Genomic DNA, 16,805 nt, shown 5'->3' on the forward strand with positions numbered 1-16,805 from the left:
AAGTCTCACAACCATCCAAGGCTTATCATCTGTGGAACTTAGAAAGAGTCACAGGTCTAATGCCATTTATTGACTTATTAATTTGGTCATCAAGTTTTTGCTTTACTCATCCAACAAATATTTTACTGAACACCTACTATGCCTCAGGAATTTTATTAGGTACTGGAGATACAGCAGTTTTCAAATAACTTAGAAGCTCTCTAAGGTAAATTTGACTGTATCATTATTTATACCCATACATAGAAATATGATTCATATACTAATTGTTTAATGTGACTCTAGAGAATTAACATTTGTGTAATCGTATTGGATCCACAGTTAGTATGTTGCTCACTTTAATTATAATTACTCTTAATTATAGTTCATTTCAAATCTAACTCTCTGGAATAGCAGACAGTACCTTCCCTTTATTTCACTCCTCAAAGCCAGCAAGTAGCCAATGCTCAGGTGGATCAGCAGTGAAGAGTTTGTAATCTTATGATCCAAGTGTTTGCTCTGCGTTAGACTCAATCTCTTGACGGATGACAAGCAATGCATGGGTTCCTGGCATTGAAGTATCCAGAGTTTAATGATTTTTAATTATTGAGAGAAGATGCACTTCAATCATGTAGCTCAGAGGGACAAGAGGGGCTGGAACTTCAGCAAGAACTGATTTTATCAGGTGAAGAGTCCATGTTTGCCTTGAATTTTTCACAGCTCGCTCTTTGCTGAGTATTTCCTAATTGTGTTGATTCACATGTGCATCTAGTCAATATTCATTTTGTCTGCTGTAGTAACAACAAAAGAGCCAAAACAGGACAAAGGAAACCATTTCCTCTATGGATTACACGGGACCACGTGAAGAAGTTAGAGTAGATATAGTGACGCTAGATCCTGTCATTAAAGCCCAGGCAACCTGGACTTGTTCCTTGAAAAGCAACAAGGAAAGATCAGCCATAGGAGTTAAGTAGAATGAAGAACTTTTTAAGGGCAAGAAAATTCACAAGATCAGATATTGATTAAGTAACTTTGAGGACTTGGTTGGCATTCAGAAAGCCCACTAGACACGGATGCCTTGGATGGTGATTTCGGTTTTCCACACCTAAAAGCTCTAAAGCACTTCCCATGCGTCCCCACCCTCACCAGTGCTTCCTTTCATCAGACAGATAAGAGCGGGGACCAGTATCTGGCTTTTATGCAACTTGCAGCACTGCAGATTAAAATCACCTACCCTAATATGGTGCCATTCTTTTATATTTGATTTTTGGTGGGGAGAGGACAAAAACATCATGCTTTACCACATTTATAAAATTTGCCACTGAGAGGTTCCTGTGTCCAAACGTCTGCCCTGCCCCTTATCTTTATCCTCCCAGCTGAGGCCCATCTGCCTCGGGATCATCCTGCTCTCCATTTGACAGCTAGAGAGCCAATGAAATACTTTCTCCTGTTGCTAGGTGACTGTGAATATTTTGAAAATAAGTCCCATAAAGGCAGAGCTTAAAAGTCTGCCATTGGCTGGTTGGGCTTTCTGTGCAATGGTGACGCAGTAGGGCTGGCAGAAAAGTGACAGGCAGGAATAGCTACGCAAATATATCACTGGCCTGATGTTCCACTGGAGGGGAAAACTATTTCAAGGCTGAGTGACAACTATAACATACCCTGTTAGAAGAAAAATAAATCTCCCTAAGTCTACATTCAGGCAACTGAAGAAAAGTTAAGAGAATACTGCAGAGGAGAAGGAAAAAAAAATAAACTACCAAAAAAAACAACTCAAGGTTGTCTTACCCTCAATACCCCACTTTTCATGTTCGAATGAATAGTTCCTCCTTTTCAAGAAATGTATGGGTATTTCTACATATCTTTTGTAGGCTATGTGTTTATACATTTTAAAGTTCAAATTTGTTTAATTAGGAAATAATTTTCAACAATGTCAAAGACTTTTTAAATTACTCTTCATCTCCTTGTCTCTAGCATCTCCTCCTTGACCTTTCTCCCCCTGACCTCTGCTGACCTTCAAGTCCCAAATCCTGGCAGCCACAGGATGTGGTCAGTGTCAGGGGTAGCACTGGCTGAAGTTTATCTCATTCTGTCCACTTAAAATATCTGCATCCTAGTGGGAGAATAAGGAGAATAAGCACAATCCTGTCTAAACAGTTTGGGGATTCATTTTTGCAGCTGGAGAGATGTTTAGATACAAGTAACTGCTTTTGCTAACACCAAGTTAACTGTTCACACACAAATCTGCCAAAGATCTTCTAGGAAAGAATGTCATTTGCTAATTGAATTCTTATGAGGCCAGGAAGTAGATTAGAAATTGAGCTATTTTACTATGAGTAAAATTTGGCCTATTTGATCTGCTTAATTCTTCAGTAGGTCCCAATTTATTAATGATTGCCAAGAAGGAATACGTAGGTTACTGGTTGATCCAGTTGAAGGGGGATTTCTGGTTGTATGTCAGAGACTCCAGTGTTTCAGCACAATAGAAAGATGCTGTCTGGTATGACCTTATGATATGATTATTGATGAGGAGTTCCTGTGCCAATTCAATTGGCACATCCATGGAAGTTATATTTGCCTTATACTATTTAGGAGAGTTTGAGAGCCAAATCAGAGTAATATAAGTGTAATTATCTGTGAAAACAGAAATGACTTAAGGACATAATAGAACATTTACTCAATAATATGATCTTGCCAACATTGCTTAGGAAACCACCACAGCATGTAGATCACTCTTAGGTGCCACCCAGTGCTGCATGTGGCCCTTGTGAGCATTCACCTGTGCCTCAGGAAATGTCTTCTGGCCATAAAAGAGAGTGTGGAAAAGGTTGATGGGAACTGAAATCACCATTTGAAAGCTATGTGCAAATATACCTCCCTTGTGGGGGACAGTAATGATGCTCTCTGCCTGGCACCTCTCTCCTTCCTAGAATTGGCCCTTCTTCCACTCTATCCACCTGTGTTCCACCTGGAATCTGACATTCTTCTATGAGCGAATCCTTCCTCACAGTTGATCAGTCCAGGGATAGACATGTGAACCGAGCTGAACCAATAAGAAGATGTCCCTGAGAGTCTCTAAACTGAAACTTGGGAATCAATGCCAAGATTGGAATTGCTGAAAGATCAGAAAGCTAGGCGCTGACGGGTCCACATTTTCCTCTTTGTAAAGAAAGCCAGTCTGCAGTAACACCCCTAGGGACTCAATATGGCAATGAGAGGTTCTGTACCTTAGGCTCAAGGAGCCCCCTGCAGGCAGTCCCAGCGGCCTGCCCAGGAACGGTCAGAAGCATCTGACCAGTGCAACAGCTAGTTTTGCAGGAGCACATTCCATTGGGTAGTTTTTCCTTTCGGTACATACTGTCCTCTGATTTTTAACCATTTGGGGAAGACTTCGAGCTTTTGTATACTTTACAGAAGAAGGAGATTTTACATTTGGGGCCTTGCACCCTACTTCACCCTAGCTTCTCATGAGTAAACTTATCACACACTGAGAGAAACAGCTCACGTGGGGAGAGTAGCTCAAACCCAGCTCAGCCCTGATAAGGTCCTTCCTAACCCCAGGCCATGAGGACCCTTAGTTTTCCAAGGGTGTTTCCAAGTGATCACCCTACTCTTGAATACAGCTCCTCAGAGAATCAGTAAAGCTGTCTTCAAGGAGATCACTGATGTTTTGAAAGATATTTTACGCAGAATCAAATTTCTCCATGGTTTTAAAGGGATTTACCTTTAAAATTCCTGTGATTTTTCATATTGGAGCAACATAGTCATAGAAAGCCTCCCAACCCCACTTCTTCTTTTCTGAATTCTGAGTCTTTTCTGTTGGTGGTGAGGGAAAGAGTACAAAGTGTCCTCACAAGCTGCTTCAGTGTTTCACAGAGTTGTTTGACAAAGTTGAGCCCAGCAGTGAGGATGGCCACCTGTTCCTGCAGAAACCATCACAAATCTGGGTTTTCACAGAACCCCTTTCTGTCTCTGGAAAGGCCAGAGGTGAATTATAATATATGTTAGGAAATTAACCTAGTAGCAAGAAGAGTGGAATTAGTCAGAACAAGAATTTTTAGGGATTTACCCTTTGGAGGGAAAAATTATTGTTAGATTCCATAAACTATGCCTGGAAGTTGATGTTGCAGAATGATGATAGCTGAGGAAATACACCTGCTCCAACAGTGGGGCTGGACTACTTTACAAACTATGGCACTTGAAATACACACACACACACACACACACACACACACACACACACAGCAGAGTGTGTTGAAATCTGGATTCGTCTGTCAAGAAACAAAGTCAAAATTACGAAAGGACTCATAATCAAACTGTGAGGTTAATAGGGTCAGACTAAGGTCAGAAGATTCTAAAACAAAGAGTTACATGTCATTTCAAAAGGAAATATTACAAATTCAGTATGCCCACCCATATCTCAATTTTTAAATTTGTACATTGTAATTAGGTGGACATTTCTCTCTGTGCCTCCATTTTGTCATTATAAAATAAAAAAGACAAAAACAGGTCTGGCAGATGGTGAACTATTCATTAACTGTTATTTCCCAGGTGACTATCACACTGAGTGGACTGAGCATGTACTATACAGGACAGTCTCGGAAAAGGGCCTCAGTGTTGGGCGTGGTAGTGCACACCTGTCATCCCAGAGATTTGGGAGGCTGAGGCAGGAGGATCTCAAGGTCAAGGCTGGCCTCCTCAACTTAACATGGCCTTCAGCAACTTAGTGAGATACTGTCTCAAAATAAATAAAAGGGACTTAACCAGTAACATCCCCCACAAAAAAGTACCCCCAACAGAAACTGTGGCCTCCCCATTGCCTGATGCATAAGTGGGATACAGTCATCAACAGCTCCTTCAGCAGTTCAGTGTTGACATTCACTGAAATGAAGGCTATGAAAGCACTTTGGAATCAGCAATAACACCACAGCTATAATAGCACCACTCTTCGTGAATAACAATATTTGAAAGCATAGAATGATTGGTACTGCGTTATCCTACAGTAAGCCCAGGAAATGTATTTTGATCCATCCACCTGCAGATGCTTAGCCCCAGAATGGTATTTAAGCCTTTTATCCTTGAATGGGCTGAGAAAAGCCTGAGTCTGTAAGTTCTCACCAGCCCTTCTCATCAAGCCTCCTTTCAAGGATTGGATTACATAGAGCCTTTGGGAGTACCAGGGGGTGCCACTCCCGGACAACTTCTAGGGTCAACTATGAGGCCAGCTGCTGTGGTCCCCACCTTGGGTTGTAAGGTAAATCTGTTTTAAGCTTAGATCCCTTCTCTAATGTGTTCTTGTAAAAAGGCTTTTAGAATTTTTTGTTATAGTGAGACTATTATAGACTTTCAATTTTTATTAAAATTCTTAATTGTTCACTACCTAACTCCTTTTAGTTCCAACCAAATGTTGGGGGCCCTGGATGGAAACATCAGCCTGGATTACATGACGGTCTTAGAATATTCTCTGTGGCTATTCTTCCTCATAATGGCGAGTTTAATTCCTCAGTTTTATGCACATGAATTTCAAATCCAAAGACAGCAAAATCTTATAGCATTGACTCTGGATGTTCTGATGCCTGGTAAGGTGGTACCTTTCTAAAATCCATGAATTGTTTCTAGGGAAGTGAAGAGCATCCCAGGATTGCCATTGCACTAACATGCAGCATTCTGGAAGGGCAGGAGTGCATAATGGTTCCACCAGCTCTGGCCAGGACAGGAATGCATTTGAAGGGTTAGAGCACAGTCACACAGACAGCTCCGTTCAAGCCCCATGCTGCATGCATGCTGCAATTACACATAACAATAAAATAATGAGTGGGACATCTGACCTCATCAATCCCCAGCCCCAGCATGCGGCCTCCCCTGCTGCCACAGGGTGCCTAGCTGGGGTACAGCAAGCAAGAGGACCTTACCCTGGCTTTGTTCATATAGCTGGACCAAAGGGGACAGTCCCTCAGTCCCTCCACTTTGCGCCTGGGCAAATGAATAAGCTTCCTGTGTTATAACGTATTCTGGGTCATGCACACACACAAACATTATTATACCTTGAAATTACTTTAAAATCACTACCTTTGGGGGTTTAACCATTTTCCTTAAAAAACATGGCTCAGGAAATTCTTACGTGGAGCAAGGATGGCACCCAGTGGCCAAAGTGTTTCATCTCAGACACTGTTTTTCTTACAGGTTTTCTATCTGCTTATGTTTTTGGAGACAATGAATTGCCAAGAGGCCCTTTCCTAAAGCCAGATTTGAAACTCTGAATCACTAATCCTTTAAGTTGAAGCAAGTTACACACACACACACATACACACACACACACAATGAGACGGTATCAGGGGTTAATTCAGAATAACAATACAATTTTTAAAAAATTTACCTTATGTTAAAATCATCACGTCTCAGATACAGCACTATTCACAATGTTCCTAATAGCAAGTATTGTTATAGAAAATGTAATATAAACCCAGTCTCGCAGTCTTCCTATCTTCCCCTAAACAGTCACTAGCTCATAAGTTCTCATGCCTTAAACATAAGACTTTATCTCCTGACAAGTGCTTTATCATTAAACCGATGTTCACAATCTCATATCCTTGTTATCTTTCTTACAAGGTTCTTGGCAGGCCTGGAGAACACAGGATAATAAAGTGCAACTGTTCTTTTTCTTTTGAGCTTTCCAGATGTCGAGAGATTTCTATAGAGCTAGATAGTCAATCGGACTGGGAAGACAGGCAAGATGTCAGAATAATGGATCATATAACTTCTTATTAAGAATGACACAATGTCCCCATAATGCTTGCTATTTCCAATGTCCTTGGGTTTCTAAGCACCCTGAAACCCCAGTGCAAGAGTCACATGGATGACACCACCGCAGAGAAGTTCCTAATAAACAGCATTTCATTAATTGCACACAGAGTACTATGAACAGTATTTTTAAATGTCTATGTTAAGTTCAGCCAAAATTCTTTGTCAGTCATCATTACCATTCATGTTTGTTTGAAACCAAAACTGTCAAAATTCCACTAAGTTTCCAAGAATAATAACTACATCACAAGAAATGACTTAAGGATAAATTTCCATGACACTGCATCCATTTTTCCTATTCAGCCACTTGAAGAGCAGTATTGTCTATAAGGTCAAAACATGGAAGAGGAAAAATCAAAGAAGATGGGTCCATTTTCCTCCTGGTCCTCAGATTGTCTCTTGCCCATATGTTCAATGGAAATATGCTAACCCTGCAAGAGTTGAGAGGATCAAGTGGGATAATGATGTGAAGACCCTTTTACATACATTGTATTACTAAGTGCTTCTTTATAGGTAGTGTTAGTGTACAGTTTCTATACTGGGATAAAAAACTCCTGTCTTATCCAAAATAATCATCTAACTTCTTCACAAGTATTATCACATTATATAATATAGTCACGAGAGGCTTTGAAAATTACTTATAAAATGTAATTAAGTCAAGCTGAGCCAAATTCTTCTACAGATACTCAAGTTCTTCAACAGAATTTCAATTCAAACCTTTGAGTATTCAAAATCATAAAAAACCAAGATGTTTTGTCAACATTTATGTTGCTTTGTGTTTTATTTCTCCCTTCGCTCTTAGAGATGAATTTTATAGGCTCATAAAATTATAGCATTTTATAGCTAGAAATGGCTTTGTTTTGCAGATGAGGAAACTTGAAACCCAGAAATTTAAAATGAACTAAGAGGTCTGGGAGCTGCTTTGTCTACACATTTGCTCATTCTTACCCTATTATGCCCATGGTCTTACAAAGACTGCATAAAGGGACAGCTCTAGCTCCTGAGACTGCAGAAACCCTTAGGTCAGTCATTCTCCACTCATTCTGTGTTTCACTCTAGGGTGCCTGGGGACCAATAGAATCATGATTCATGAACACCTTTAAGATTTTGGATGGATTTGAAACATGAAGAACTCCCACACCAGAACATGATTTCAAAAATAAGTAGGCAAGACAAAATACAGAACTCTACAAAACAGTGAATACAAATACAAGTAAAAAAGTATTAGGCTTTTTAGAATTAAGAAAATAATTGGCTTAAAAAAATTTAGTCAGCAGAGTAGTAATAGCAGGCAGGATACATGGGTGAATCTTATTTAACAGTAAAGAAATTGCTGAATCAACTAAAAGCTAATGGCAAGAGGCCTCTGCCCACAGCAGAGAAGAAAGACAATGTCATTACAAAGCACTCCAAAGGGCCAGTGTTATCCTAGACATAGAAGATTAGCTTCTTTATTTTCATATTGTTTAGGTTGCCTAGAAAAAACAGGAAATTGACAACCAAGATCATAAAGTGAGGGGTTTTAAACAATATAAAGCAAAGATTGAGACCAAATTTTCAGGTAGTCTTCTTGTCATAGTTTACCACTTCAGATTCTACCCACACATTATAATTTCCTCTGCCATAAAAATGGCAAACATTTCAATGAATTTGGTCACAAGATAGAAATTTCTTAAGCAGCCTGGTACAAAAAAAGTCTGTGGATGAAAAAATATTTACAAAAATTAATAAGACCAGGATTCTTTTCTTAAAATGCTCTGAGTTTAACCATTTGATTTGATAGATATGCCAAGATTTGAATTGCAAGGTAGAATATGGGAGGTGTGATGGAATGAATGGCAAATGAGAAAATCCCTTTTATCTGAAGGACAGCTAGATAGCTTTATGGACAGAGGGGCAATTGGGCAGGGTCAGATGGATTAGCGATTGTTAGGACCTTTTATTCATGATACTGGGGTTTGAATCTAGGGCTGCTCTGCCACTGAGCTAATCCCCAGCTCTTTTTATTTATTTAAAAAAATTCAAAGCAGGATCTTGCTAAATCGCCCAGGCTGGCCTTGAACTTGTAATCCTCTTGCCTCAGCCTTCTAAGTAACTGGGATGACAAGTGTGCACCACAGCACCTGGTTGTTAGGGCTTTAAGCCAAGATAAGTGGAAGGATAGGAACAAAGGTAGGAAAGGACAGGGAGTGGCAGAAAAATCAAATAGCACTAGTGGAAGAGGGGAAACAGGCTGGAAAAGTGAAATGGAGTTTAAGAGTTCAGGGTACTTTTTAAAAATTTTTTAGTTGTTGATGGACCTTTATTTTATTCATTTACTTATATGCGGTGCTGAGAATTGAACCCAGTGCCTCACACATGCTAGGCAAACGCTCTACCACTGAGCCACACCCCAGCTCAGTTCAGGGTACTTTTAATGTCCAATCAAAGAACCAAAGTTGAATCTAGAGGTTTATAGATCTAGAGGTTTATAGAAGATACTAAGCTTTGTGAGCAAAAACTAGGCACCAACAGAAAGGTACTATTCATCTGGCAGCAGGGTTTAGGCTGGATTTAGGAGAGAGTTGAGAGAAAGAGGCAGGGAGACCAGCTGCGAGTTCAGTGTGCTACCACTGTCTACATGGAGGAGTGAGGGCGGGAGGTGGATGGAGTCTGAGGGAGATCCCAAGGCAAAATGGATGGGGCCGCATCTGGGGGCGTGAGGGGGAGAATCAGTGGTGACTACCTTTATATCCAAAGCATGCAGCTTCAAAGTCAGGGCAAGAGAAGCATAACAGTCGGGCGGTTGTAGTTTCTGTGTGTACTGAATGATCAGTGGAAGAAAAGCCAACCATTATGAATGAGGTGAGGGGCTACCTGCTCACATCTAGTTACAGAAGACGTGAATCCGAGGGAAACCAGAAAGGAGGTAGAGTGAATCAGTCCCAGATGCCCTAATGTTCTGGAAGATTCTGATACCTTTGGCCTCTCCAGTTGCCTTCATGGTTCAGGGTCAAGGCTTTCACTGGGTCATACTATGTATGGCTGTGCACTGGGCATTCTGGACTGTCACTGCTCTGCTTCCTGACCCTCTGAAACCAAAAAAGAACTGCTCTTTATTTCACTGCCTCAGGTTCCATCCCTGGACCTCCCAGTGTGACATGTGGGAAATGCAGGGAGCTCCCCTGTGTTAATGAAGGGGCTGGAGGAAGGTGGGAGGAAGCCTTCCAGGCCCAATCTTCCTCCCAGAGAAGGAGACCTTCACAGTGACCTTCCGAAGAGCTGTCCCTGCTTTGTTTTCAAATGGAAAGAAGTGACAAATTGTGGCTGTATAAGTTGATCTGAGGGGAGGTCAGGGTCATCACAGGATGTATTTGGGTCACACGGGTCTTTGAAGGGCCCTCAATTCGCATCCGCTTAGCTCAGCGAAAGGCCAGCCTGGGCTTGCAGACCTGGCTCCCTCATAGCACCCCCACCCCCAGCATCTTCAATACTCAAAAGTGACAAAGTACAACCATCTTTTTTCTGATGTGGCATTTGATTAAGACACAATTCATAAAGAGAATCAGACATTTGAGAACAAAGCATGCCTCATATTTATGGGTGGTCCTGAGTAGCACAGGCCCCGCTGGCCCTTCCTGGGGAGCAGAGGGTGCCCTTTAGTGTGCTGAGGCAGCTGTTTCCTCTGCAGTCAATTTCCTGGTGAAGGTTCAATAACTTTCCCTGCTGGTAAAAAAAACTTGGATATTAAACTTGGCATAAATACTATTTAAAGTCAAAACAACCCCTTAAATTCAAGAGGCGGGGACAAGGGTAAAGACAGAATAGGTTAGGTCTAAGGTCACACCCAAATTCCATGCATATTGCTGCCAAGTAATTTTTGATGCAGTCTTAGAAATAAGCTGAGGTGAACTGGAAAGCCGTTTCTGAGATTTCCGAAGGTAGCATTTCATAAACTGAGAACTGAGACTGTACACAAGAGAAAGTCTCTCCACATGAGAAAGTTCTGGATCCCCCTCAGACACTGAGGTCCTAGATCACCTCAGGTTTTGGAGGTTCTTCTGCAGGAGCAGCTGTGCTGATAGAGAGAAGCTGAAATGCTGCCTCCCGTGTGGGGCCTGTGCAGTGCCTTGCACCACCTGTCCCTCCTCAGCATACCTGGCTTCCCTGGGCTTAGGTAAATGCCACTATGTTACTTGCTCCCTATAGAGTGTACTCCTCCTTTGCAAGGGACTGCTTCAAGAGCGGGCCCTTCCACACCTGGCAAAGAGTGGCCAGGGCAGTGGCAAGCCCACATGGCACCTTTGTGCCAATGAGAGAAAGGAGTAACCACTAGAGGACCAGTTACTAAAAGGCTTCCCTGGTAGAGGGTTGCAGCAGCCCCACTCCTGGCTGCTCCTGCAGGGGCCCTTGGGTGGGCATGTGGAGGCACATCTACTGGCTTCGCTGGCTGGTGGGCCTGATGCCTGATGTTTCTTACTACATGCACGAGGCATTTCATGGATCAAAGCATCTTCCTAAAAGGAGATTACTTAATATTAATAATGAAGACTAGGAAATCACATTCTTTTACTCAGTCTGAGGAGGAGGCTGTAAGATCAGATTTTTGAGGCAGTCATTCTTATTTCAGTATATAAATGCCACAAGAAGTATCTATTCTTGGTACTTTGTTTTATACTTTACCAGGGTATTAATTTGTGACCCAGACATTAACTTTGAAAATTTGAAATATGTAAGAGGTAGTCCGAACCCAAACAGCCAACTTGAGTTATTGGCATTTTAACTACTGAGGTAGTTACAGGGCTGTAAACGAGTTCATCTCTGATTGCAGCTGTAACCCATGCAGTACCGAATTGAAAGAAGGGATGATAGAAGATGGCAATATAACATGAGAATGTCCATGAATTGGTTTTAATTGGTAAACTGGCAGTTTATAGTGATAACTGTTTGGTGTGTCCACCGCATTGGAATCCAAGGAAAGTACATAAAATCACAGGAGCATATAATTGGTGTACTAAACTCATTTTCTTATGTTATCACAGCTGGCATCTTCAGGTTATTAAAAGCCTTTAAGCCAGCCATCTTCAAAGAGATCTAATTGTCAATATGGTCTTTATACATTATTCCTGTTACCACAGAGTAGAAGAGATATGAACAGGCACTAAAATCTGAACAAATTTTCTGTATACAACTTTCTTGTTTCAAGTTCATGGAAGATCAGTAAATGTTAATGATGATAAAAAGCATTCTTCAGATTCTGGTTTCCTTATTAGATGCACAGGGCAATCAACCCATAAAGGATAATTTATTAACATTATAACCTGAATCAGACTTTAAGAAAAAAAAACAGCTTGTTTGTTTAGTTCCAGGCAATTCTGTGATCTTTTTGCATGTACGTAGCCCACAAATAGGACTATTTTTTGATATATAAGAACAAGGAAATATAATCCCAAGTTCTGACATTCTTTGATGGGTAGAATTCTAGCTAGACAGTTCTGTGACACTTCTAGAAAGGTTTTCACACTCAAATCCCATGATGATGCAGAAAGGAGGCAGTCTGGGCGTCCACTGAGGTCTGTCAGAAGTGTGTATGTATTGAACCTCTAGGTCTTTTTGAGCATTAGATAATGACATCAGTTTCTTCCTAAACTCTGGCTTAATCTCTGAATCACTGATCACTGATCCCACCTGAGCATAATCCATTATACTGGGACTCAGTTCTCCTTTAATCATGAAATCTCATGTTAAATCTAATTTCAGATTTCACATTACTGCACTTTTTAAAGACTCACTATCTTTGTTAAAAAGTACTACAGGTAGCAAAGTTTACAATATATTTAAATGTAAATATGGCTTGTCTGTATATAATTGCCAAAACAGCATTTCTTTACTGTTACTTAGTTAGTTCTAGAGGGAGGAAACTGCCATTACAGATACTCCAGCCTGGAATTTTTGTAAATGTTTTTCACTATGTGCAAGATTATTTTAAGCCCACTACATTTTAATGTTATTGCCACAGTTATCATAGACATCAGCTACCAATTATGATAATGTTTTATTTACTTTATATATCAAGTAAAAAGCCATTTGGTTAAAATTATCTACTATATCTCAATTACATTGTAATAAGATACCAGCTAATATCTTTCAGGATAAAATCTGGAGTAAATCAGTTAAGTTAATAATCTTGATAATTTTAAGATGAAATAACCCTTTGTTCTCAAATTTAAATACTTCATATTTTTAGTATGTTTGTGAGCTAATAATGGAAAAGTGAGGCAACTCTAAGACAATGAAGTTTCCCTTACTCTAACGGTAAGAATTAAGCCTGAATGTAGGTCAATAAACTTCAGAAAGTTGACACTATGGATTTTGGCCTGCTATGACTCTGGACAACTCCCATTAAGTAGCTCTTAAAGTCATATTTCATTCATTATAAGCTTTGTTATCTTTCTCCCTATCTATCTCTTGTCTCTTTAGCCATGATGATAATTATAATAACACGAAAATACAATAATAGAACATCATTTTAGCATTTTAGAAGGAATTGGTGTTTTCATAAATAAGATTTCTAGATAACTAAACTTATTTTTAACTGAATTATAAAACATAAAATTTTATGCACAAATATTTTATGTACATATTTGTGGGTACCATGTGATGTTCTAATACTTGTATACTAAAGTTTATTAGTTATTAGAGTGAAAAAGCTTTAAATATTTTGATAGAAGTATCTATAAAATTTACAAAGCTTAAGTCAAATATAAAAAGTGTGTAAAATAATTATATATTATCGTGTTTCTAACATTTTATTAATGATGGTTTTGAGTGTTAGAATACTGATGCTCTTTGGATTTATTTAGCCATTCATTCATTCATGCACTCAACAAGTTTTTATTGGGTGTTACTATATTCCAAAAACTGTGAAAGGCAATAGAGAGAGCAGTGAACATAGGCATTTGAAAAACTGTGCCTTAACTGGGCTCATGTTCTAGTCAGTGTGCATTATGGTTTGACTGTGTCTCCCAATTTTCATGTGTTGCAAACTTTGTCCCCAGTGCAACAGTGTTGAGAAATGGGACTTTTAGGAGCCTAGTGGGTCATGAGGGCTCTTCTTTCATGAATGGATTGATCCATTCCTTTATTAAAAGATTATTGGCTTATTGCAAAGGTGGCTTTGTTATAGAGCAGATCTTTGTGGCATGCTTGATGTTTTCCATGTGATACCCTCTGCCACATTTTAAAAGAAGCAAGAAGGTCCTCCCCTGATGCTGAGCAAATAACAGTACCATGCTCTTGGATTTCTCAGCCTCAAGAACCATGAACTAAATAAACCTCTATTCTTGATAAATTACTGTTTCAGGTATTTTGTTATAGTAACAGAAAACAGACTAAAATAATATACAGGATGTTTGCCTTTACAACAAGGGCCCTGACTGCTGTGGTTTTGGTTGTTCCACATCTTTCCTCTGCTGTCAGTGGTCACCTCTTGCTGGTACCATCTCTCCTTTTGATCTTGGGTACCATTGTAGGTCTTTTCCCTAAGCATATGTCTAACCAATAATAAATCATGTCCCTGGATGGAGCCCAAACAGCTCATTACATGCCTGCTATAGATGTGCAACCCTTCTGAAGAATTCTCCTATCCCTACTCTTAGTGTTTGAGGTTTTTCTTTATCCCCTTTTGTTGTTCATCTAATTCCGTTCTAATGATCTGATTCAATTATTGGACCCAAAGGCCTCTATTCCATTTTCCCCCCCGGAGGATAAATGTATGCATCTATATGCAAATGAGACTGTTGAAAGAAAAGCCATCACCAAGAAATATTACATATTAATATTACAATACATAACATGATCTTTCTTCTGGCTGTGGTATATTTCCCGTTGATCTCTAAACCTCCACAGAAATTTTAAAATGAAGACACCAGTCAGGCACAGTGATACATGCCTGTAATCCCAGAAAAGTTGAGGCAGGAGATTGTAGGTTCAAAGCCAGCTTCGGCAACTTAGTGGGGCCCTGAACAACTTAGTGAGACCCTGTCTAAAAATAAAAAAATACAAAGGGCTGGGGACATGGTTTAGTGGTTAAGCATCCCTGGGTTCAGTTCCTGGTATAATAAATAAGTAAATAAATAAAGACTCCAAGACTCAAAATGGATGAAAATCAGTTTCTTTTATGTTTTGGCCTTTGTTGAAAACTGCCTGGTAGGATTGAAAGTGAACAGTAAATTAGACATAAACCCAATGACAAAACCAGGTGTCCTGATTCTTACCATATTACACAGATTTTTCCCCCTGAGATTCTGCTTACCTAATGAATGGAAAGAAATACTGAATCATTGAAGAGATCATGAGGGTGATCTCAGTTATTTATAAGTTCTCTTCCCCTTGAAAATGGAAATATCCAAACACACTGCCCAGTTCTATTCCTTCAATGACCAGTGGGCAGGACTAATTTTATAGAGGCATGTGACAAAGGATCAGGAGGCCAGGCAAAGGTTAATTTTATGCATTAATAGTGCAATTATTTCCTTCCTTACCTTAAACTTGTCAACTTCAGCTTTTGAACATGTTGCATGGTATGATAGCACCTGATTCAGAAGAAAAGAACAAACTTTAATAACTAAACATGATAGTATTTTCTGAAATTTTGGTTTAACAATAAGCTTTACTCATGTTTATCACCTTCACTTAACAGTGGATTTTAATTTATGGAAACAATTTTGTATTAATCATCTGTGACACAGATTAAAGTTATTTTATAACAAGATTTTTCTATAAGTAGTTATTTCATTAAAGGGACATAATGTGACTCAGGACCACAGTTACCAAAGGATATGAATACTTGCCTTGTGAAATGCTCTGAAAATAAGTAAAAAGTTAGTGTATGTCCTGTGGCAGATATCGTGGGTCGCTAACTAAACTTCCATTCCCTTCCTATTCTCACTTGCCTGCTTATATTATGTGGGATAGATTACATTGTTAAATATTTGAAACCCTTTTTTGTAGAGGATTATATTCCGTTGCACTATTGACATCAGCTGTGGCATGTGATATGCTCTGGTCAACGGAATGTGAGGGGAAATGACAGATGCCACTTTTGAGCAGTATTTTGAAGAGTGATCACATGGTTCTGACATCTCCCTTTTCCCTCTAGCATGGGAAGGGCATGACCCAAAAGGGCTGTACTTGCTGCCTGGAATCCAAAATAAAGACACATTGAGCAGAGTCACAGTCAGCATGCAGCTGTTGACATGTCACGTGAGCAAGAAATCAGCCTTTGTGGTTTATCACCACATCATAACTCACTGCAACAGAGGCTTAAATGTAAAAACCAAAACCAAAACCAAAACCAAAACAAAACAAAAAAACAATTCACAGGCTCTGAGCAGCACAGGATAGTCATGTAAGGTGGTCAGATGACCCTGCTCTGGTCAGGGAAATGTGGGTGGGAGTGTTGGGACTGCCTCTTTCATTTACTTTTCCTTCATCCCTGGAATTTAGTTGCAGGCCCAGAGGTGACTAAAATCTGGTGCCCAAAAGGTGCCACCCATGAGTGTGAATGCCAGCTAGTGTGGACAGTTGAGCAGGAAAGGAAAGAGGAAAAAACCTGGCCATGGGCTTCCCTGCCCCAGGATCCTTGTTTTGTGGGACAAATAAACATACCACCACACGTTTAAGCCAGAATCAGTATGTTACAAGGCATATATATGTATGAGTGTACACATGTATGATGTATACATGTTATATGTTTTATGTAACCAAACTCATTCCTTATCTATACAAATAAAAGAAAAAGTTTGGAAAATCCCTATACCAATCTTAGAGAATCATAATTTGGTTCTGAAAAGTAACTTAGCCCTTCACCAATCTAATTAGCCACAGAACTCCATTTTGGGTTACACATTAATCTAGTAACATGCCAAACTAATAACTAAGAACTCGAATAAACATTGACACAGGGCACATACTGTGTGATTGAAGTGTACAACAATAGACAAAAACAGAGACAGTGTCTCATGAAGGTTAGAATATAGCCTCTTGAG

The 16,805-nt window shown here is 39.7% G+C and overlaps 1 protein-coding gene across 1 annotated transcript in view; it reads right to left on the bottom strand.

Annotated features, from left to right (window-relative positions):
- The window catches only part of Pde11a (phosphodiesterase 11A), a 378,401-nt gene that overhangs the window by 120,811 nt on the left and 240,785 nt on the right, over positions 1–16,805 (bottom strand). The window contains exon 10 of the mRNA XM_047545134.1: positions 15,300–15,350. Coding sequence (XP_047401090.1) covers positions 15,300–15,350 — 51 coding nt within the window. The remainder of the gene's footprint in view (positions 1–15,299; positions 15,351–16,805) is intronic.

Source organism: Sciurus carolinensis, chromosome 3 (assembly GCF_902686445.1).
Source record: "Sciurus carolinensis chromosome 3, mSciCar1.2, whole genome shotgun sequence".
Classification (NCBI taxonomy): Eukaryota; Metazoa; Chordata; class Mammalia; order Rodentia; family Sciuridae; genus Sciurus; species Sciurus carolinensis.